General features: G+C 37.5%; 1 protein-coding gene across 1 annotated transcript; it reads left to right on the top strand.

The window, feature by feature from the left end:
• Positions 1–114: 114 nt before the first annotated feature.
• Positions 115–18,121, top strand: RAB11A (RAB11A, member RAS oncogene family). Its single transcript, XM_077746914.1, has 5 exons — positions 115–293; positions 6,924–7,119; positions 7,353–7,546; positions 8,641–8,721; positions 16,357–18,121. Exons 1-5 carry the CDS (start codon positions 254–256, stop codon positions 16,494–16,496), a joined length of 651 nt encoding a protein of 216 aa, XP_077603040.1. The 5' UTR covers positions 115–253; the 3' UTR covers positions 16,497–18,121.
• Positions 18,122–24,384: the final 6,263 nt, after the last annotated feature.

The raw sequence follows: 24,384 nt of genomic DNA, 5'->3' as shown, positions 1-24,384 counted from the left end.
TGGAGGGGGCAGAATTTGAAGACGGACGCAAAGCTCCCGCGCACCGCCCTTCCTGGGCACGCGGGCGGAGCGCCGCCTCCCGGAAGTACTTCCCCTTAGGGGCTGGGGCCTGCCGGAAGTGGCGTAGCGGCAGGGAGGGGTTCTTTACCCGGTCCGGCAGCTGAAGCTCGGCTCTCGGGTTACCCCTGCAGCGACGCCCCCTGGTCCCACCGATACCACTGTTGCTCCCGCCCCTTCGCTCCTCGGCCGCGCAATGGGCACCCGCGACGACGAGTACGACTATCTCTTCAAAGGTGAGGCCATGGGCTCTCCCACTCTCTTCACCGAGTCCCCCGTTCGGGGGCCCGAGACACTCCCGGGGGACCCGTGTGCGGGCTGCCACTGCACTGAAATCGGCCTTCCTCAGCCCTTCCTCTCTGCGATTTGTCCTGCGGTCTCCCAACTCAGTCTTTTTCCCCCTCAGACAGGGAGCCCTCCCACACGCCGCGCTCTTAGCGACCTCCCCATAGGCCTTCGCTACCCTCAGCGGCCCTCACCCTGTGTCCTTCTCGTGGCGGGCAGCGTTCTCCCAAAATCATCTTCCTCTCCCCAGTTCGGTGGCCCCTTGAAGGGGACCGCCCCTCCCACCATCTATCTTTTCGGGTTTGGCGCCCCTCCCCCTCCTCCTCAGTATACACCCTTCTCGGCTCGCTCCCTTCCCGAGCCCCTCTGACCTGCCCTTCCCCTCGCTCACCCTTCTTTCGGCGCAGACTCCCACTACAGGTCTTTTTCTAATCTGCCCCCCTTTTCCCCTGGAGCGAGCCTCTCCTCTGCGTCTCCTCTCAGCCCCTCCCCTCGGACAGACGCCTCTCGGAGCAGTCTTCTTCCATCTCCCGGCCAGGCCCTCGTTAAAATCTGAACGGGCCAAGGGTCCCCACCCCCACCCGCCCCACGGGTCTCGTCGTCGGTAACCTTCTCGCACTGCCCCCGGGATTGGTAGCTCTTTTCTCTGCCTTTCCTCCCCACATAATCTAGAGCTCTCGCACGTCTCCTGTGCGACCCCGAGAGTGGGGGGGGGAGGGCAAGAGGGATTGTCCATCCCCCACGCGCGCACTTGTCGCAGTGACCCGGCAGACTGTTGTGGACTTCCCATCTAGGCTTTTTCCCTCCTACCCTCCCTACCCAGCGGCAGCCAGCCCGGGATAACTCTAGACTTTGCTGCGAGAAGGGGTTGCGGATGGGTGGTGGCTGTTATCCTTGCCAGACCTGAAGGCCCAGTTCCTGAGCAGGAAAGGTTGTGCGCTGCACAAATACTAGCCTGCTTTATCACTATGGACTGGTTGCTTCCTGCTGCAACACTGGGAGGATCCAGCCTTTTGGTGTTTTTAGAACAGGAAGGGAAGAGTCCTAGTTGGCCACATACCTTTCCCAAAAGGTGGGGACTAGGGGGAAGTTGTGTGCTCTTTGGCGAAATTAAGTATGTATCACAAGATAGGGAAACATGTACTGCCTTTGGACAGAACATACTGGAGGGTGGGAATAGATGGAAAGAATTGCTTATTGGTTAGGCCAGAAAGAATCCCAATAGTTTGGGTTTTTTTTAATCACCACAAGTAAAGGGTACGGTTTTCATTGAGAAACAGTCCGGTAAATGCTTTATTTTTGTTCAGTGAATGTGCTCCCACTCAGATGCTCTTTCTCTGCCTCTGAATTAGGGCAGCCATCAAGTAGTATGCTGAACAAAGATCATTACCAGGGAGGAAGAAGCCATTGCTATTAAAGCTTTACAGTGGAGGGTGGAGTTTAAAAAGAGTGTTAAGCATAGTGATTGTTTCTGACCTTGCCATTGGGTGCTAAGAATGATTGACTAAAGAAAGACCGAAACCTTGCTTTGCTTTATCAATACTTTGCAAATCTTATCACTGCTTAACTCCTTAGCCAGAATATTCTGTTATACAGGGTGACTGCATTCAGTGTTCACCCTCACTCCCCCACCGTGAGAAAGTCATTAACGGAGAAAAGAGTACTTAATGCATTTTACAAATACAAAAAAGGAAATGTTAGCATACTATTAGCTGAAGGCATCTGAGGTCAAGTGAAATTACTTAGGTGAGGCCCTAGAGACTAGTGTTTAGTCATTATAAGGTCATTCTTAAAATAAGGTACAAGATGGTAGGCAGTTAGGTGCCTTTAAAGTGATTACTTTAGAACAAGATAGACTAACAACTCAATATTTCTCCTGTTTGGTTTGGAGCTTAGCGTTGTTTATAGAAACCATTTTTTTTTTTTTTTTAAAACTAAGAATATTAATTATCCTGGATTGGTTAAAGAGATTTTAACTTAATTTTGAGATTAGACCATTCTGTTAACAGTGATTGAGAGTACAGGGCTTTGGAGTCACACAGGCCTGGATTCAAATTCTGACTGAGGTCTTAAATTTGCTTTGTGACCTTTGATCGTCAGTTTTTCTCCTCCATAAAAAGGAGGAGAAAGGTAGTAAGAAAGGTAGTAATACCTACCTCTCAGGATTCTTACCAGAATTAAATGAGACTGGTTGTGAGGACTCCCTAAGTGATTATAATGTGAAGAAAATTACTGTGGTTCTTGTCAGCTTTTTGAACCTTAACTCTTTATAAGAGCATTTAAGTATTACTAAAGAAACTTAAAAGTAGGAATTTGAGGTGCCTAGGTGGCTGGCTCAGTGGGTTGAGTCTATGACTCGATTTTGGCTCAGGTCATGATCCTATGGTTGTGGGATTCGGTCCATTTCAAGTCTCCACACTCAGTGCGGAGCCTGCTTAAGATTCTCTTGCTCTGTCCCTCTATGCTGCTTGCTCTCTATCTCTTTGGGGGGAAAGAAAAAAAAGGAACTTTTAAAGTATTTTATGTTTCCATGAGTTATGTTTTCATTTTGTTGTACATTTTGCTGTTTAAGATAGGGTGTTTAAAAAATTTTGCTGAGAAGAATTTCCACTTTTTTAAAGCTCTTACCGGATATGAGTCACTTTTGTTTTTTAAACTTTAGGGCTGATTATTTAGCCAATTTCTTATTTATACAGTTACATTTTAAAGCAAAGCAACAATAATTTCATTTTAAAATGGTGTCATTCTGCAAAGATTTATTCACCAAGATGAGCTACAGCTCTCCACTTGGAAGATCGCTTACGGCGCACAGTTAATATTTAAGGGAAATGGAAGTTACTTCTTAATTCTGACCAATTAAAAATGAAGGGATATTTTGATTAGTATGGGATGGAGTGGTACAAAAGAGAATGTAGATTGGGGAGAGCAGGGCAGTTGCTCTACAATTATGTATTTGTTCTTGAACATTAGTTAAGCTCAACAGTGAGACTTTGGGTGTGGGGGGTTTATTTTACTGTTTAAAACTCAACATTTTATTTGAAAAGCTTTAATTCTACAGGTATTTATATACAATGTGGTTATGGCCCTGTGGGACGCATAAGTGAAGTGAGCATCAATTATAGTTCCTATTAGTGTTGAAGACACCAATTCAGTCACATTTTTTGAAAATATTTAGATACATAGTCTACATCATTTTATTTTCAATCTAGTTGAAGGTCAGTAGTAATTAACTATCAGCTGATTGTCAGTGGAAAAGATCATAGGAACTTTGCTGTCTTGCATCTTGGTAGTTTTTCTTTCACAACTTTCGGTTGAGCAACTCACAATCTGCTGAATCTGGAAAAACTTGTCTAGACTAAAGGCTTATTGACTTATTGAATGCATTTTATTTGCAAGACTCTTCTAGTGAAGTAGGACTATGAATATAGCTGAAAGAGTAGAAAAGTCTCCAAGTTTATTTATAAAAATCGGAATGAAAATTATCAGTTAATCATTTTAGATGATAACTTTTAGGTCTGATGCACTGTAATTGATTTGTTCAATTAAATTTTAGTCTAGTACATTAGTTTGCAAGAGAGTGTATAAAACTAAATGGTTGAAGAGGTGGAACTTTTAATTAATGGATAATTAATATGTATGTTCTGCTTTTATGGGATTTAGCCTAATACTTCATATATAATGAACCAATCTTAATATTAGGTATTATAATGATACTTGAAATTCAGCAGGTGAGGTTAACCAAGTGGTATAAATATCACTAGGTTATTTTAGAAATGTTATAGATCTTTAATACATAGATGCTGTTATTTGTGTTTATATTATCATATATACATACTTTCAACCTTAGGTACTAGTTAAGGAAAACAGGAAGGTCACTGCAAAGTCCCTTCTTGAACTATAGGATGTGATCTTATAATTCACATTTTTAAAAAGCGATTAAATACTGTCATCCTAATGAGAGAAGCTATTTTGATTAGAAATTGAGTCCCTGAATTACTGAATTAATTTTTAGTTTATTTTTTCAGTCATTGCCAGTAAATTCTCTTATGTTGTTTAGGTAATTTAATCCATTCTGGTTTGTTTATTTTTTAGTGACCTTATGTGTAACCCTTCTTGGTTTGATTTCTCATTTGGTTACTGAATAGAACCAGCTTTCCTTATTGTGTCATTTCTCAGCACTTCTTGGCAGCACTGTTAGAGAACCACTATCTTCTGGTGTCACTCAAGACATAATCCTTTAACAAGTTGTTAGTCTTTTAATTCTGGCAACCCTGTCCATGTCTAGTAGAGGTGGTTCTTTGAAACCGTATAAAGCATTCTTCATGAGTCTTGAATTATTTTCAGATAAGGGTGCAATTTTTTTTATACTGTTAAAATTAATTGGTTACATTGAGTGGGGGAAATGCCTTCACTGTCTTTATGCTGAGGTGGGAAGATAATGAGTGGTAGTCATTAGTTAACAAGGAGGTCAAAAGGGAAGAAACCAAAATTTGGAAGTGTAAGAGTTTTTGTGGGAGGGAGAAGGTGTCCTTTGAGTGAGAGTTTTCCAAAGGCTTTGTCATGCTGGATGTCTTGCTTTTTGGTTTTAAACTGACTGGCTCTTGAATTACTGATTGATACTTGAGTGTCTATAAAAGTAGAAATGGTTTAACTTTCTGGTTTTTCCCATCTTCCCTATTCCCACCTCAAGTGAGGCTTTTACACCTCTATGCTAGTGTGGGGCCAGAAATCATTCAAAGAGTTTCTTCAGAACATCAGGCCTCTTGCGCGGAGAGGCAACAGTGAGTGTGTCCTATTAATAGAGGAGAGTGCATCACGGAAACTAGGATTTGACCTCACCTCCAGAAAGCTACACCTTGGAAACTAACATAACCAGCCATCCTATAAAACTGCAAGTTTTTGTATGCTACGTTCATGACCTTAACTTCTTTCCTGGTATCCAAATTAGAGCATTTGCTATAGTATCTGTGTTTGTCATAATACCTCTGACATCTCTAGTTGACTACATAGCTTGAAATTACTGGTTGTACTGCATGGAGTTACTGCCACCTGGATGATTTCTTGCTGAATCAGCTAATAGAGGAAGTCAGAAAGATATGCATTTGATAATGTACTCCATCCCAGACTGTCCAGAGGCCAGCTTATATCCGCTCTTGTGGCAAGGAAGGAATGCATAATAGACTCTCTTTGCCCTCTGACCAGAGTGCAGTTAATTCTCACAGTTTTTACCTCCCTTTCTCAACCCCCTTACCCCCCAATCCCAGTCTCTCTAGGAAGATATGGTCTTATTCCTTGATGTTATTCTCTCATGTTTGATTTTCTAGGCCTGGTGACTAAATCAGTTAGCTAGTAAGAAGCATTAGTAGTCAACAGTAGAAATAAGTATATTTTTTGAAATCCTGACAACGGTTTTTTCCTTTGTAAAAAAATTTTTAGCTTATGTTCTATAAACTTGTGAATGCATTTTATTCTTAAATGCTTTAAAACAAGTTAACTGCCTTTTTCCCCATTGTTTATGAAATTATTTTTTTTTAAGGTTTTTGTTTATTTTGACAGAGTGATGGAGCAGGAGCAGGGGAGGGACAGAGAGAGAGCGAGATGGACAGAGAGAGAGGGAGACAGAATCTCAAGCAGGCTCCACACTCTCAGCGTGGAGCCAGATGCAGGGCTTGAACTCATGAACCATGAGATCATGACCTAAGCAAGAGTCAGATGCTTAGCTGACTGAACCACCCAGGCACCCCCTGTTTATGAAATTCTTAAGTATAACATTGCCTTGGGTGAAAAAAAACTCCATGTATGTAGTTAGTAAATAAACTGCCTCCTGTAGTGATCATAGGAAATAAATTTATCTAAACCAATCTTGTTTTTAAAGAGTTTTTAAGTCATAAGAGTGAGTGTGTGCGCTCATTGCGTTGGCTTTTACTCAGAGTAAGTTAAGAATTCTTAGCTTCCTAGGGCCCCTGTTAAACTTAATTGGGGTGTCTATGTTTGTAGGGGTCTCTAGCTTCTGGCCCATCTGATAAACAGAACCATGAAAAGTTCTCTGTAGTTCTGTGATCTGGGTAGCAGAGTTTATAAACCTGATGCCTCATGCGGTAAATGTGTTTCATTTTGCCTGGGTGTGAGTCCTGAGGTCACACCTAGTCTTTAATGAAAGTAGAACATTTTCATTCTTTCCTTCCTTTTCACCGCCTTTGTTGCTTTCCTGTATGATACACTTTAATATCACAAATTGTTTATTTGGCGTAGGATTTATTTTTCAGGTTACTACCTTCTATAATAGTAGGGTTGGTATCACATTGACAGTAATTAATCAATGCCTAACAAACCTGTGATTAAAATTTTATGTGTAAGACAGGATACTGTATCTATGCTAAGCAGATGATATGTGCAAGTTATTATGTAGGGAGAAATAGGTTAAAAAGAATAAATTCGTTTGTTTGATTGGTAGTCCCCTCTCCCCCACCCCCATTCCTTTAAAATAAGTCAGATGCTCTTTTTTGCTTTAAAGCATGGTGTTATTTTTGAATATGTCTGTCTCATTTATCTGACATTAAGTTCTTTGTCTTTTTATTCAGTTGTCCTTATTGGAGATTCTGGTGTTGGAAAGAGTAATCTCTTGTCTCGATTTACTCGGAATGAATTTAATCTTGAAAGCAAGAGCACCATTGGAGTAGAATTTGCAACAAGAAGCATCCAGGTTGATGGGAAAACAATAAAGGCACAGATATGGGACACAGCAGGACAAGAGCGATACCGAGCTATAACATCAGCGTAAGTCTCATAGTTTTTAAGTTCTGAGAAATAGACGGAATTAGCTAGCTGACTTTTGGTATTGGAAAAGGTACTGGGTTTTTTTCCCCTCGTAAGATTTCTTGTGTTAGGATTTTGAAATTTATTTATAAATGTGCTTTTAAAAATATATGATCCGCAAATTTAGTTCTTTGTGGTGTCCCTTCCATCTTGTGGTTGTTTTCTAATAGTTAAATACATGTTTTTGTTTTCAGATACTATCGTGGAGCTGTAGGTGCCTTATTGGTTTATGACATTGCTAAACATCTCACATATGAAAATGTAGAACGATGGCTGAAAGAACTAAGAGATCACGCTGATAGTAACATTGTTATCATGCTTGTGGGCAATAAGAGTGATTTGCGTCATCTCAGGGCAGTACCTACAGATGAAGCAAGAGCTTTTGCAGGTTAGTGATATGAATTTCGTGATATTATAGTGATTCTGTATTTCTTAATGTTACGTCTTGCAGTTTTGAAACTTTTCCAGTGAAGGTAATCGCTTACAGTAGTTTTAGGAAAGTAAACATCAGTGCTCAGCAAGGATTGTTGTTCTGAAAGTTAATGATGACTGTATGGCTCTTTTGCTTAACTTTGAGTCATTAAAACATCGTATTTTGAGTTTTGCTGCCAAAAGTTGAATATAAATTTGATTTTTTTCCCCTTACCCTGGAAGGAGAATATGATATCTATCAGTTTATTTTATGCTATTCTAGTCTCTTTTTCTATTATGTCTGTGTTTTACCTAAGCTGCTCTGTGTGGTGTAAAAAGTAGTGGCCCAGGGAGTGTCAAGGACCAGCAGGAAATGCGGCTGTTAAGGAGTTACAACTTTTTTGGCTTTAGTAGAGGATCTGGCTATTTCTTCTGTTCCAGTAGGGACAGCCTATTGGAAGGCAGCATTATTTGTCTATGGCCATACCACCCTGAACGCGCCCGATCTCCTCTGATCTGGGAAGCTAAGCAGGGTCGGGCCTGGTTAGTACTTGGATGGGAAGGCAGCATTATTCATTCTTGGCTTGTGAAGGTTGTGACGGTCTACCAGTGATTATGCTGTGAATAAAGGTTTTTATAATAGTTTTTCAGTTTTCCAGGCAAGAAGCTTTATTTCAAATAACATTGTTACAGAATTCTAATTGTTACAGATAACACGTACCTATCCATGTTCATATCATAATTATGTGGTTGATGTGGAGGACAGTAAGGGTTGGAAATTATTTGATAAGTTTACTACCTTTTGAGTAGTGTCATTCATTGCCATCATTGGTAGTAGATAGATATAACAAGTATATATTTTAATTAAGGAGCCAATGAAAATTTCTGTTATTTTAATCTGCTAAAGTAGAATGGTGTCCTTACTGCTCAAGGATTGGGGGGGAGGGGATATCTTAGGTTTTACAAAGTTTTGTTATTTTCCTTTTGAAGCTTGAATGTATTATAACTCTTGTATAAAATTTGACAAGACTGAAGTTTTTCTCTCTCCCATCTCCCTGCCCCATCCACCAGAAAAGAATGGTTTGTCATTCATTGAGACTTCCGCTCTAGACTCTACAAATGTAGAAGCTGCTTTTCAGACAATTCTGACAGGTAAGACTTGAACTTTTACAGTATACTAGTGGGAATTGGAAGTTTTATGAATGTAAACAAATTAGAAAACTATATATCCCCCTATCTAAGAATGACTGTCATTTAAGAGCTGCTATAGCAAGAACTGTTTAGAGCATAAAATTAGTTAGCAACTCTTGCTTGGTGAGCTTTAATTCTAATTTATTTGGTTTATACTGGGAAAAGTACTTTGAAAATAATTTGTTCACTTCTATTACTTCAGTCCAGGTATTCTATACTTTGTGGTCACAAGCACAAAGTAATGCTTAAAGGTACTTTCATAAGATAAATATTGAAATTCTGGCTATGGTGGGGCACTTGGGTGGCTCAGTCAGTTAAGTGTTGGGTTCTTTGATTTCATCTCAGGTTCTTATGGTTCATGAGTTTGCACTGAGTCAGGCTCTGCGCTGACAGTGAGGGGTCTGCTTGGGATTCTCTCTTTCTCTCTCTCTCTCTCTCCCTCCCTCTCCCCCCCCCCCCCTCCCCCCCCCCCCACTCCTATGCGTGTGTGCCTGCTCACGCTTGCTCTCTCTGTCTTTCTCTCACAAATAAATAACCTGAAATCCTGGCTATGGAAAGCTATAAATGCCCTTTGAATTTCAGTAAAGAAAAGTCTTACTTGGTTCTGATACGTTGTAGAAGCAGCTAGGGAAAAAGATGTTATTATTGTGTTTTTAAAATTTTTTAAATACTTATTTTTGAGAGAGAGAGACTGAGCACACAAGCAGGGGAGGGGCAGAGAGAAAGAAGGAGACACAGGATTGAAGCAGGTTCCAGGCTCTGAGCTATCAGCATAGAGCCTGATCTGGGGACTGAACCCACAAACCACAAGATCATGACCTGAGCCTAAGTTGGATACTTAACCGACTGAGCCACCTAGGTGCCCCCAGGTTCCCAGATTTTAACTTTAAATGTCTTATTTTATACTGGAAATATTAGGGAATAAAGCCTGAAATTTAAGAGCATGGACTTGGAAGCCTTACTTGGGTTTTAGCCCTGGCTCCTTCACTACCAATGGCTCTGTAAGCTCAGGCGAGTTCCTTAATCCTTTCTAGGCCTTAAATTTTGGGGAGTTCTGTTTTTGTTTTGTTTTTTTTTGAGAGAGGGCTTATCTTTATAAAGACCTTGTAATATGATTTGACTTGGCTGGTATGTTGTGACTTAAAGGTTTTTGTCTCTTAATCCACACAAAAGAATTGCCTGTCACTTGAGACATCTACTGTAGACTCTAGAAATGAGTGCATGACTTCATACATGTAAAATACTTAGCTATCCCTGGTGCAGAGTGGACATTTGATGAATTAGTAGCTAAATAGCAGTTAAAGCGTGAAAAGAAACTTTATTAAAAATACACTAGATATTGGTAATCTACATACCTATTTTATTAGAGTTCTTTTCCGTTATCAGAAAAATAGTAACTAACAGAATTGGTGCTAAGGTTGGATAAATAGTCTTTTGAACACAGTAGCTTTCCTTTAGAATCTTCTCTATGTCAAGTTTCATTACAGACTGTTACAAGCAAGGACGAATTGATTAAATATGCAGTGTGTCTGCAAATCCCACTTCTTTTCTTTACAACCGCTTGTGTGGATTCTATTAAATCAATATGTAGAGTACTAAGTTTAGACCCAGGAGTTGTAGGTTTTTTGCTTTTTATCACTTTGTTCCCACCCCCTGTGTAACTTGTCACTGAACTAGCCACTGGACGTCCTTGGTCCTCAGATTTAGTGTCTTAAATAATGAGTGAGTTAAATCATTTTGAGGGTCTGTGAGTCTCTTAAGGCCTCTGAAAACTTCACTTGTTTTTAGTCCTTGTTGAGATATTTTTTATGTCCCATCAAATCCCTGCATTCTAACCCATTCTGATCTCAGTTTCTAACCTATTGTGATACTAAGTGGAGGTGAGACCATCTGCAGTTCACTATTTTATGTGTCATTTTGCAAGGTTCAATTTAATGATCCACTCAAACATTAAGTAATCAGTTAAGTATGATATATACTTAAAATTGAACTATTTTGTCCATAAAGATGAAGAATATTTGGCTATTTTTCTTCAAGTTCACATTAACATTTGTTTCTGCTTAATTAATGTTGCTTGAAAGCAAACAAGACTTTCACTTAACTACCGTTTTTTCTCTATATTCACTATTTTCTCAGCTTCCTCCATAAATCTTCAGTATCAGTCTGTGGGATCAAAGGTCATTGCATAGGGCAGCAGACATCTCTGTTGTTTTGCATGTGTTAGGATATTCTAAACTTTTCTTCTCTTTATACCAGTAGGAATATGAATAAGAAAAAACAGGGAGGGGAAAAAAAGAAAGCTACAGGAAAGACCACAGTAATCTCCTTAGGTTTAATTCTGCCTTGAATGTTAACAGCATGAAGGGAGTATTTACAATGTATTTTGATGTTGCTGAAAGAAAAAATAGTTATTTTCATTTTTAAGGTGGAAAATTAATTTTACGTTGCAAAGTTTATTTATGTTAATACTCCAAAGTTAATTGTGTTGCTTGTTGAGAATAGACTCATGGCATTTTTGACATTCACAAATTTGACAGTAACTCCATGACAGTTTTACTTAAAGTATTTTTTAGAGGTGGTTAGCTAGTACTTGAGTGAGCCTGATAGATTCCCCAGCCTTTGCATTTCAGTGCAGTTTTGTTTTCTTTCATCCTCACGTTCATTATGGGATGTTTTTATTTTATTTTATTTTATTTTTTTCTTAAATAGTTTATTGTCAAGTTGGTTTACTTATAACACCCAGTGTTAAGGGATGTTTTTAATCTATATTTTCCATACTCCCATTATTTTTTCTTTCAACTTCGAATATGATAATTTCAGACTTAAGATTTGCAGTAATAGTGCAAAGAATTTATGATTACCCTTCACCCATTTGCCACAAATGTTGATATTTTATCTGCTTTATTCTTTTTTCTTTCTCTTGCTATATGCATTTTCCCCCCTTGTATCAGTGTGTATTTCTTAAAAACAAGATTGTTCTCTCTCATAACCATAGTGCAATTATAAAAAATCAGAGTTAGGTAGTAGTCTACATCGTTGTTTAGCTGCAGACGTTATGCAGATTTTTCCAGTTGTTCCAATTATGTCTTTAATTAGCACAAGAAATTCTGGGATCACATCATGCATTGCATTCAGCTGTCCTAGCTCTTCCGTCTCTTCTAATTAAGAAAAGATCCTTAGTCTTTCTTTTGTTTATTGACATTTTTTTGAAGGGTACAGGTAATTTATTTTGTAGTGTCCCTCATATTGGGTTTGTCTCATGTTCCCTCATAATTAAATTCAGATTATGCACGTTCAGTAGGAACACCACAAAAATGCTCTTAGTACATCCATCAGAAGGCCATGATATTGGTTTGGTGTATTTATTACTGGTAATGTTAACTCTGATCACTTGGTTAAAGTGATAAATGCAAGGTTTCTCCACATAATTAGTAAGTCCAAGTCATCTTTTTGGTTAAAGGTTGTTAAAGTAGTGAGAATCATTTAATTAGGTGTAGTATCTTTGTTCTTGGCATGTGGCAACCTTTTAAATACGTCATTGAATCAAATCAGCACTTTTTTGATGTTCAAGAAACTTGATGGTTAGCAGTGGGTTTGAAGAAGACCTAACAAATTCTGATGGAGGTTATGGTAGAATAACTCAGGCTTCTGTTATTTTCACGATTTTTGGAGAGCCCAAAGAATTTTAGCTCTTTTTGCTCCCTAATTTGGAATAGTTGCATTTAACTTCTGTATAGTTTACTTTGCAACTTGCTTAATTCTTTCATTAGAGTAGAAATAAGCATGTGTCTTTTTTTTAATTAAAAAATTTTTAAATTTATGTTTGTTTATTTTTGAGAGTGAGAGAGAGTGTGAGCAGTAGAGGGGCAGAGACAGAGGGAGACACAGAATCTGAAGCAGACTCCAGGCTCTGTCTGAGCTGTTAGCAGAGAGCCTGACACAGGGCTTGAACTCATGAGCTGTGAGATCGTGACCTGAGTTGAAGTCGGACACCCAACTGACTGAGCCATCCAGGCACCTCAAGCATGTGTCTTTATAATTTAACTTTACCTGGTTATATTTAAAACTATGTTATATTAATATTTAGCTTTCTATTTACATCCGTAAGAGATCCTAATACAAGAACAACACTTTTCTTTTTAACTTTGCCTTTCCTTTGGACATCTTGAAAAGGGACTATGCATGAATTGTGCAGTACATTTGGTTCTAAAGGAGAACATGCCCTTGAAAGAGGAAAATGTTTGCATCTGGTTTAGCAAGTTATTAGTCCTGTTTCTCTTTCCCCACTTAAATAACCTCTAATCAGATACTAGGTAGAAGGTATCTGCTTCCTATTTTCTTATCAAGGTTTTTTTTAAGTGACACACCCAGCCATAGGAGATGTTAAATAAATTACTTGAGTAGCGTCTTAGTGCTCATTCTACTTAAAGAAAATTTTTCTTTTACTTTTTTTTGATCCACACTTTCCTGTTTATTGCTCTGGCATTTTTATTAGTGGATGTCTTCTTGGTGACTGGAACAAATGTAGCACTAATCCATTTTTACAAAACAGTGTACAATACTTGCAGACCAGTTATACAGTACTGCTCAAATGTCTTGCTTTGTAATGAGATCTCTTGAATATTTAACTTTCTGTTCTCTGAGAACTCTGCCTGTTCCTCTCTTACAGTGTTTGCTTTTCATATAAGAGCCTGCAAAATATTTTTTGTTTTGGTTCCTCTGACTTAATCTTCCAAACGACTTGTAAAGAAGTTAAAATTTGTAGAGGGTCCATTTAATAATTTGCACTTAAAGAAGAGCCATCCAGTTTGGGATAAGAGAGAAAACATAAAGAATGAATGAATGAATAGTATAATTTTATAGTAAGTTGATGATTGTTTTTATTCCTTAGCCACCAGTGTGATTGAATGAGTGTCTTTCCCTTTACCCTTGACACAGTCCAGTTCCATCTCTTTGCAGTGAAAAGAAACAAAATGAATTAGACTACATATCCTTTTTTTTTTTTAATTTTAGTCAGTAAGCTTTCTTTATTGCAGTCTGTTTTTCCCTTGCTGCTTCTTCAGCTTTGAACCACTGTCACCTTTCTGAAACACAAATTTTAGTGCCTTCTCCTCCCCGCAAAAAAAGTAAGAAAAGGCACATTATTAACTATCAGTGTTTTTGCTAGTTTATATATTCAGTTGACTACAGCTTGCTGTTTTTCAACTTTAGGGAAATTAGTTCTTAATTTGTAGAAAATGTATTCAGTTAACACATTTCTTTCTCTTTAACTTTTGTTATGGAAAGTTGCCAACATACCAAAATCAGGACAGTATCCTGAATTCCCACGTAGCCACCAGCAGCCATCCGTCCATGACCAGTCTTTCTTTCATCTATTCCCACCATTCTTATTTTGAAACCAATCCCAGATATTACATCATTTCATTTGTAAACATTTCATGATGTATCTCTAAAAGATTAGGACTTAAATTCAAAATAGCAAAACTAGTAAAAGATTGGCAGTGTGTCGTATTATCATCTATTATCCGAACAATATTAAAATTTTCTGTTTCAATTGTTTTAACAGTTCAAATTAAAATCCAATCAAGTGATGTTCTTATATTGTGTTTGGTTGACATGTTCTTGGAGCATTTTGAAAATACAATTCTACTTTTCTCTTTTTTGCCCTATAACTTTATAATTTAAAAGTACTCAAGTATTATTGAAATAATACATTGAATACCCTTAAACCTTTCATCTTGAATTACTTTGCCACATTTGGCTTATTTCTACATGTGTGTATATACTCTTTTCCCCCTTTGCTCAGTCTTCAGATTGTAGACATTGTGGCACTTGCCAAATAAATACTGGAGCATTTTAACTTCTAAATACAAGGCATTCTACATAATCACAATACCATATATTATATTCAAGAAACATAAATTGCGTATTTGGGAGATACAGTGTTAGCTTATGTGCAGTTCATATTCCTCTTTTTTCAAGTATACTAATAATGTCCTTTATAGATTTGGTTTTTACATTTTAAATGTCATTTTGGTCAAAGGTCACACATTGATGGAAATGTTTCATATCTCTGGTATTATTAAATATTAGCAGCTATTGGGCACAGGTTGTTATTGAGCACTTGAAATATGGCTAGTAGACTAAGGAAGTGAATTTTAACATTAAACAATTTTAAAAATATTTATTTGAGAGACAGAATGAACGAGTTGGGGGGATCGGCAGAGAGAGAGGGAGACACAGAATTTGAAGCAGGCTCCAGGCTCCTAGTTGTCAGCACAGAGCCGGATGTAGGGCTCGAATTCATGAACCGCGAGATCATGATCTGAGCTGAAGTCGGATGCTTAACTGACTGAACCACTCCTGTGCCCCATATTTTATTTAATTTAAATATGTGATTACTGTATTGGACACTAAAGATGCAGAACATTTATCCCCATCTTTTAAATGTATTTTATAACAATACATTTTTTGAAAACTTGGCCAGTTGACTTGTAGGATATTCCTCAGTCTGAATTTATCTAATTGTTTTCTCAGGATAAATTCGTTTTAAACATTTTTGTCAGGAATACACAGGTGTCTTTCATAGGAATGCACTGTGTCTTTCATAGTACATCATAATAGGAGATAGATCATGTTAATTTGTCCCATTTTTCGAATTCTCTTACCTTTTGAGGTTTTTGTTTTTGTCCTGGGAACTGAGAGAATAAAGATAAGTAAGATACATTCTCTATTTGTAAGGAGTTTAGAATTTAGTCAGAATGAAATACTTTTAGGCAGTGCAATATATGACCAAATAAAATGAGTTAAATAAAGATACTTGGTATAGAGGAATTTAATAACATTTATTGGACCTACTAGTTACTTATTAAATTATTAAGCCCCTACTATATACCATATGCTGGAGACACAGAAATGAATAAGGTAGACACAGTGTCTATACAGAGTTTAAGATTTAGTGGAAGAGGTTAGAGGTTTTCTTTCTTTTTTTTTTTTTTTTTAACTGTTTTGGTGAGTGTCATAAAATCTTAAGTTGCCTGTTAATAATTACTTAATTACAATTTAACTTCAGGAGGCACTGATAAACATCTTTCCCTCCGTTTCCAAGAATCCTTTGGGATGTTGGCATGTTTATGAAGTTGTGCTCTTCCCTACACAGCCAAGAAAAATACTAGTGTGTCTCATAGTGCAGATTTATTTTTAATTTTCTGTACTACAGTGTGATGGTTTGTAGGGTTTTTTGATAAGGGTAGACTGAAAATACTCTCATGGTTAATATTTATTTATTTATTAATTCCCCTCTCCTGGTTTTACATCTAAGCCCATAAAGTATGTAATCTCTTTAAACCAAGACTTATTTAATTGACTGGTGAACTGGAAAATCAGTTTTTCTCTTACCCTTAGAGAACTTGTTAAAATAATGGATTGGCTCTAATCAGTGGCTACTTGAAAATAAAACTTAAATGTATACATCCTTTGTTCAAGTTTGTTTGCAGTCTTTTTCTGCAAATCTGTTTTCTCCCTCTATGTACTTGTATATCAACTACTAATGAGTCTATTCACAGTGAGTATTGCTGGATGTTTTTCTTTTTTCAGAGATCTACCGCATTGTTTCCCAGAAGCAAATGTCAGACAGACGTGAAAATGACATGTCTCCAAGCAACAATGTGGTTCCTATTCATGTTCCACCAACCACTGAAAACAAGCCAAAGGTGCAGTGCTGTCAGAACATATAAGGCGTTTCTCTTCTCCCCTAGAAGGCTGTGTATAGTCCATTTCCCAGGTCTGAGATTTAAATATATTTGTAATTCTTGTGGTCACTTTGTGTTTTATTACTTCCTCATACTTCTGAATTTTTCCATGTCTTAAGTCTTTTGATTTTAGCTTTATAAAATCATCCACTTGTCCCGAATGACTGCAGCTTTTTTTCATGCTATGGCTTCACTAGCCTTAGTTTAATAAACTGAATGTTTGGATTCCTCAGTTATTGTTTACTTTTCATCATGGAAGCCTGTCACTGTAGGACATAATAGAACTTGATCGCTTGAAGCTCAGAGCTGTTGGTCTTGATCAAATCAAACTAAGAAGACTTTAGAAGAAATAAGCTATCATTTTGCCACAGAGCAGCATATAATGAGCAGCTTATAATTCATACACTCTTCTCTAAATGCAGTGTATACTTCCACAAATCTAAGAATTGCCCTATAAACATAGCAAGATTTTGAGAGCTTGAAAATTTTCCATTATTCTGGAAGTCACCTTCTAAAATGCCTTAATAGGGTTAAGTAGTTTAGTGAATTTTGTTTTTTCATTTTTCTAAGCATCAAAGCTGATTAGAGGGGGACACGTTTTTCTGGACAAGAATGATCTTAATAAACATAAAAGACTTCTATGGTCTCAGTAGCAGTGTGGTTATGGAGCCATATGTTAAACAATGCTGCCTGGCAGGCTGGGAACTCAAGAGACTGGTGGAATTCCATCTGAGATGCCTCTGTCGCAATGATCAGGCAGCCCAAATCACTGAACTTCTCTAATTTCCCAGCAGTAGATTATGTGGCATTTTATTGCTCAGGCAATAATTGGTTTAATGCTGTTAGTATCAAATTGTGAAGTGTTAATTTTGTCTTAAATGAAATGCAACCTAGTTATCACTAACTATCAGCAGGCATGGATAATTATTTTGACAATGCTGATTTTGAGTTTTGCAATATATTATGGAATACAGTCCAGTTAAATTTCTGGTTTCAGTATGTCTAGGAATATAGTGAGAGGTTAATTTCTGCTCAAGTGGTACCACTTAAAGGCATGTATTCTTTTAGTACATAGTACTTTGAGTTTAAATAGAATGTATTTAGGCATTATACCAACCTGAAATACTTTTTCCCACTACATTATTGAAATCAGTGGAGCAACTAGTTTCCCATTTAGAAATGTGCACACTAATATTGAGTTTTACTTTCTTGTGGATAATTTTAAGCACTTACTCTGCAGTGTTTTGAAAGTTGTGTCAACTGAAGTGATGCTATTCAGGATGGTGGACTATCCCCCAAATACAAAATATATATGTGCGTGGGCTTGCATAGATTACTGTGTTTCATAGTTAATCAGTCTTTTGCGGTGCTCATGATGTGTGAGGCACACGGAAGGCATTGCTGTGGTCAGTCTTTTTGGTTTTCTTCTGTAGCCATTTATTATTTTAGTGTATTGGTTGGTTATGAAGATACTATTATCTATTTGTAAATCGCTACTTTGTATTTTATGCATGCTCTGTAACTTGATTTATTTTTATTTTTATTTTATTTTTTAGTTACTGATTTGGAATATATTCACATTCTAATAAACAGTTATAGGGGGACTATTCTTTATGTTGTCAGATTACATTTTTCGTTTGAGTGATTTGGATGCAGCCATGGAATCTTTGCTTCTGATTCTGATGAGTAAGAGCTGAGGTCCTTGCATTACAGAGTAAACACTGAATTGGAGGCATCATTGTGTGATTTCAGCTTTGATTTTAGACATACAGTGCAATTATGCTTTTCTTGGAAAAGGGATCACCAAAAACATTAGGGAAGTAATCTTTGTATTTTCATTTATAACCTTATCACCAGACCCAGGAAGAGGCATTGACTCAAAATTGGTAGTAAATCTTTCACAAAATTATTTAAGAGAAGGAAACTGTAGGTAGTGAATTGAAAATGAATAACTGAATTTTATCAACTATAGACTTAATGTTGCCTTGGACATGGTTGGATCTTGGGAGAATTCCAGGAACCCTTTAAGTAGTAGTAGAAAATGTCTTTGCATCTTAACAGTGTCTTCATTCTGAATAGTTATCTCAGGAGACAAACTGTCTCAAGTAAGAAACATTAAGTTTTAAATTATTACGACAATTTAGGGCTCAAGGCAGCTTAGAAGAGTTTTGCTGTTTGACCCTGCTTTTCAGTTATTTTAACTTTGAATGTTGTTTTTAAACCTGTTCTCCTGAAAAGTCAGTTAGCCATTTTGATTTAAACTTGTATGTCATTGTTCTCAATTGTTATCTGTGCTATCTATGATTTTTCTTTAAGAGTAATTGTAACTCTGTAAGAGTATCTTTAACCATTGCATTGTATGTGCTAAATTTTAATTCTAAGAGGGGGTGCTAGCTGGTGACTTATGCCAGAGGTCTTTTAAGTTCTGAAAGGTTTTGCAGAAAAGTTAGACCTCTTGAGTTTAAATTGCCCATCAGAGCTAATCATATTTCTTTTGTCCTCAGTGATACATGTATTTTCAAAATACAGATACTCTCAATGGTTTTGAATGTTGTCATGATTTCTTCCATCCATCTTAGAGAAAAGAACTTTTTAGACCATTTTGGCCAGTACCAGAAGCAGAATAAGTCAAAGGCTGGGTTGATAATTAAGAACTTAATCTAGCCTGTTAGGTTTTAATTTATGGAGGGGGTGTGTGTTTAAACACAGGAGGAAAATAGAGATTGTTTTTTTGAAGTCTCACAAACATTTTAAGCCTGAAAAAATTTCAAAAGAAAATCTAAATTTTGTATAAGGACTGTGCATGGCATGCACTACCTATGGGGGGGAAAATATGAACGAGGACCATGAAAGGACCGTCTTCCACCACTAGCTTTAATGGGTTAGCATAATAACAGGCCAGTGCTAAAATCAGGAGGGCTGATATTTGTTATCCTGTTGGGTTGGTGCTGATGCCACACCCTTTCTGGGAATTGACAGGCCAGTTTTTCCACTCATCTATATGATATGCCAAATAAACTGAAATTGTCATGCTAATGTTTTAAAGAATGGTTGTATCTCCCAAACTATAGGAGGCTGAGGGTAACAATGAAATATAAAAATGCTAATGTCATCACAGCTTCTGTAAAGGAGATCAGAGGCCGAGAAATAATTTTAATTGAGCTGTTAATTTCACTGAAAATTGGAGGTAGAGAAAGAATATCTGAAATGACACGTATATATGTGGTATTGGGCATATGTTAGAAAGTATGCTAAAAGTGGCAAGTATACTAGAGCGGTGGACTGAGGGACAAAAACTTGGATTCTAGGTGTACCTCGTTAAGTTGTTTTATCTCTGAGCCTCCCCTCCTTCCAGTTAGTGAGAGGAATAGGTTAGATTATTTCTGTGGTTCATTCCAGCTCCAGTTCAGTAATTTTATGAATGAACTCTTCAGGTAGTAGAGCCAAAGTATTATACATTTGAATGCAAATTTGATAAGTAAAAGTGACTTTGCCAAATTTTTTTGGTCTAAGCATAACTTGATTAAAATGTTATCATTATTTCCACGTTAACCCCGTTCAATGAGATGAAAACTTTCAGAACATTTGCAAAATGACTGCTGTTTTCAACCGTAAGCATATGTGCTAATGAGGGGTGGGGAGCACTTGATGGGCTGCTATGTCACTTGTAAATTGAGAACTGCTTATATTGGCTTTTACTGTTAAAATTCTGCTGGCTTTTAATATATACTTTTAAAATATATTCATGTCTGAGAGAACTTTTAAAAACATTTTGTGTTTAATTTTTTACTATTATCTCTTAAAGGAATCTATAAAGAAGGTAGAGAAATCCACAGTGCTAGCTATCCAGTAGAAACCAATGATTAAGTCCAAGGATACAGATTTTTGTGGCAAAACACACACAACATAAGTGGCATTATTTGGCTGTTAGTTTAGTAGTCCAAACATTTGAATTGAATTTAACTATTTAACATTATTAAGCATAGAATTGATAGGTCCCAGCACAGATGTCATATTTGCTGTTAAACTACTGTATTACCAGTACAGAGTAGTGGTGAAAATCAGTAGCCAGCCAGTAGGAATCCTTTTCTGTGTTTGCATCGGTCAACTTAACGTGCTTCTTATTCCCATCCCAATGAAATGAGTAGGTGCATTGCTTGTAGACCCATTTCCCTTGACGACTTCCAGTCTCGGCATACCATTCTCTCAGATCCTTGTCTTTATGAAATTGCTGACCATTGTTTTAGTCTAGCCAAAGCATTTAATCATACAGCCCTAAGACTATGATAGGAGAAGGTCATGCCCTACACAGGACATCTGGAAAGCCCCAGGAAATGAGACTATTTCTGCAGCCTATCTTTGATGGGAAACAAACTCCGGAGGATGTTAGGATCATCAGTTACTGGTTTTGGTTTACATTTAAGTGGATACCTAAGTAACAGTACTTTGTAAGATCTCAGGTCCCTGTGCTTTCTCTTATCCAAGGCTCTGCAGGGCCATCTGCTGGGCTAGACCATGGTTTGGGAGGTAAAAGCTGGAATGAGGAGGAAGTCTGATAACTTGTTGCTATAGACTAGAGTTTCCATCTTCTGTGGGTTTGGATTGGACCACAGCTCCGATGTCCTTCTAGTTCCGCAAATCAGGGAAGAAAATGTATAATCGGTACCCTACTAATCCTTAGAGCCCTCCATTTATCTCTGCCCTTTTCTAGTTGCAAAATTATAAGATTCATAAGTTTGGGAATGTGCTTTGTTCATGCTTTATATTCCTAATATCTGTCCCTTCTATTCCATGTCAAAACAATAAAGAAGGACCATCTAAAAGAGTGAGGGGGCTGATCCTAGGATTCATTCTAGTTTGGCTTGGGAGCTGTAGTCTGAGAGTTAACCTTCAGGCTAAAAATGTTTTAATTAAAAGTTATATAAAATCATGATTGGTATAAGTATTATATAGCATTTATATAAAGCATAAATGATAGTATAATGAGCCCCTCTGTACCCATCCATCCCTTCTGAGAAAGATTTTCTATCTCCTGTTGTCACGTAGGGATTAAATGGGCCTCTTCTGCCTTCCGTCCGGTTAGATGAATGGCTCATAGAATGTATCATTCGTGAATCTTCAGTGTTGAGTGTACAACTTGCAGCCTTTGGTTATTGCTTATGGTATTGGGTAGTATCCTGAGCCTTGTACGTCATAATCTAATATTACTATTCACAGTAAATACCTTTTTTAGCCTTAAAACTCTTGATCATGTTTTGTCTTTCACTGAGAAGTTAGCCTCAGCCCTTGAGAATTCTCTTAGGAAAATCATTTCTGAATGATCTTAGTCTCTAACAAAAAATGTATTATTCTTGGTTAAACATTTTATTCAGTGGGAGTAACTTTTGAGTGTCATATAAACCTTGTGAACTGATAAGTTGAAAGCTTTTACTTTGACTTAAGTAGGATTATGCACAAACTTTGGAAGTATAAAGGAAAAATTTTAAACTTCCACTTTGGAAAGCTTCCACATAAGCTATTTTTTAGCTTCTGTGTTTTACTACAAAATTAATCCTGCTGCTTCTTTACTAGTTAAGTCACAAGGTTATGTTTTAAAAGGTCCTAAAACATGCACCCACAGTAATGTACTGGGTGGTAACTTCTACTAGTGGAAAGCTATTCACTGCACTTATGCAAATTAGGTGGTCCTTTCACATGCTTTTATTCCATTCCATAGAAGTACCTTTGTGCCTCCGGAGCTGGAGCTGAGCACAGGCTGTAATAGTTGCCTTTGACTTCACTCTGTGAAAGCAGAGAGACATTCTCTATTTGTGTATTTGACATGTATGAGATTTTTCAATAATCTTTAGACATGAATAAAAACATGTTACTCCCATTCATTCATTACCTTAAAGGAAGGCACTCTCATTATAAATATGATAGGGCTTGTTCAGTTTATTTTCAAGTATCTATTGGGATATTTTCACTTTTCTGGCTGCCTAGAGTGACCACACAAAGGGTAGTTTTAGTTCTGCCTTTTAAACCCAAGTTTTAGATTATAGATACATTTTCAATATGCAACACAACAGTAGGCATTCTTGTTAAATTAATTCGAGAAATTCATTTTATTTTGTACAAGGTATGATCCCTCTGCACAGTGAACAAATATATTACAAATCTGGGTTATTTAAAAAAGTATTGCCATTTCATAGTTTCACTTATGCTATTGTACAATAATAGTGTTTTCTTTGTTTGAATTGTATGCACATCACTTTGAGTGAAAACTAGTTTCTGTAAAATAAACAGATCTTTCCAAGTTGCCAATAAAATGCACAGTGCACATATTTAGGTTGACCGTGAACCTATGTGTGATAGTGCTAGACAGAAGTTGCTAACAGTTGGCTCTGTAAGATTCAAAAGTCTCTTACCAGTAACTCTTAGATATGTGAAGGCAGCTGTTGTCACCATAATCACACCCTCTACCTTTCCCTTCTCTGTGTTGCCTAATGTGAATTGCATTACATGTTTCTTAAAAATCCTAGAATGGCAGAGCTGAGGGGTTGTGAGAGCTCCCTTACTCTCTACTTCTCTCCTTTTTAATACACAAGGAAGAAAGGAGCCCAGAGGTGGCAGGTAACGCTCCTGACCCAGTGCTTTAAGCAATTCCACCATGACACCTCTTGCTGAATTTTGCTCATGAGATAGTTGGCAGAAAAGAGGTGAAACCTGAATGCTGCTGCTGGTTTGCAGTTTGCCAGGTAGCAGGTACTGTACATGCAGGGTAGGGGAAGAAGATAAAACCTGGGATTCAGATGAAGTTTCTCCTGGCTGATCTGACTTCGCCATGCTTCTTGATCCTTGCTTTTACAAAGGTAATTGAGCACTTTGCCGCCCTGACATACTGAGGTAAGTCTCTTATCTCTATTTCTTTCTACGTATGTATGAGAAATATTTACTTGAGTCTACAAAGGAATTTTCTAGTATTTCTATTTCGTAAGGCTTCTGTGGAAAGGAAATTTGCTATTGCTGATCACTTGCTCCCATGCACACATGCAGCATTCATGTAAGTATTCTATATTTTCCCCTAACGATAAAATTTGCTTAAGCCTTGCGTGAAGTGAGGGAGGGGGATTTACTCATTTATTTCTTTTCTTGCTTTTGCTGGGTATTGCCCAAACTAATGGGTTCCATGGCAGACTTCCAGGTTGTATCAAGCGCCTTAGAACTCCCCACACTTCCTGTAGCAGCCATGTTCCAGCTCTACAGCCATTGAGTCCCTCTTCTGTATACGCCTTTGGAAGGAATTTTTACTGACTGGACTCTTATCAGAGAATGGAGTGGTATAGGGGTGGCTATTAGTTTCCTCAGTTTGCCCTTCTGGTCTTTAATTCTTGTGATGAGGTCCTCTTTTTTAGGGCTTGGGAGTTGGCTCCATTTTGATTCCTGAGCCCCAGTCTTCCTGTGTTCATTACTAGTGGAAGGTATGGACACACCTGAATACCGGGATCTGGAGCATGAGCTCATTATAATACATTTTTGGCCCTCTCAGTGGGTGGTTGGTTTCAGTAGAAGTACTTCATATCCTTATATGCTGTTTACTGTAAAGTTTTACATCGTGTTACAGCACCTGATTATAGTCTATTCTTTCTTTGATCATTTCATTTAGTTCCATCAGAAAGCATAATGTACTTTAAGCAGCCTGTTAAACTTGCTGTATCTGCTTTGGTCCAATTTCCTCTACACTTTTAGGTCCTATACTATATTAAGCTCAAGATTTACAAAGAAATGCTTGAAAGCAAGTACTCCTCTGAGTTGAGAAATGCCAACCAAATAAATTTGGGAGGCCAAATAGCCATTTTTAGGGATACTTAGTTCTCATCAGTCTTTGACTAAT

The sequence above is a fragment of the Crocuta crocuta genome, unplaced genomic scaffold (assembly GCF_008692635.1).
Source record: "Crocuta crocuta isolate KB4526 unplaced genomic scaffold, BGI_CrCroc_1.0 scaffold130, whole genome shotgun sequence".
In the NCBI taxonomy this organism is placed as follows: domain Eukaryota; kingdom Metazoa; phylum Chordata; class Mammalia; order Carnivora; family Hyaenidae; genus Crocuta; species Crocuta crocuta.
The sequence above is the reverse complement of the archived record's forward strand: the minus strand, read 5'-3'. Positions and strand labels throughout refer to the sequence as shown.

What these genes read in the sequence shown, in the direction of transcription:
- RAB11A (XM_077746914.1), top strand. Translation starts at nt 254, where the DNA reads ATGGGCACCCGCGACGACGAGTACGACTATCTCTTCAAAG. An exon ending in TGAAGCAAGAGCTTTTGCAG is followed by an intron (nt 7,547 to 8,640) that starts GTTAGTGATATG and finishes CCCATCCACCAG; the next exon opens with AAAAGAATGGTTTGTCATTC. An exon ending in TTTTCAGACAATTCTGACAG is followed by an intron (nt 8,722 to 16,356) that starts GTAAGACTTGAA and finishes TTCTTTTTTCAG; the next exon opens with AGATCTACCGCATTGTTTCC.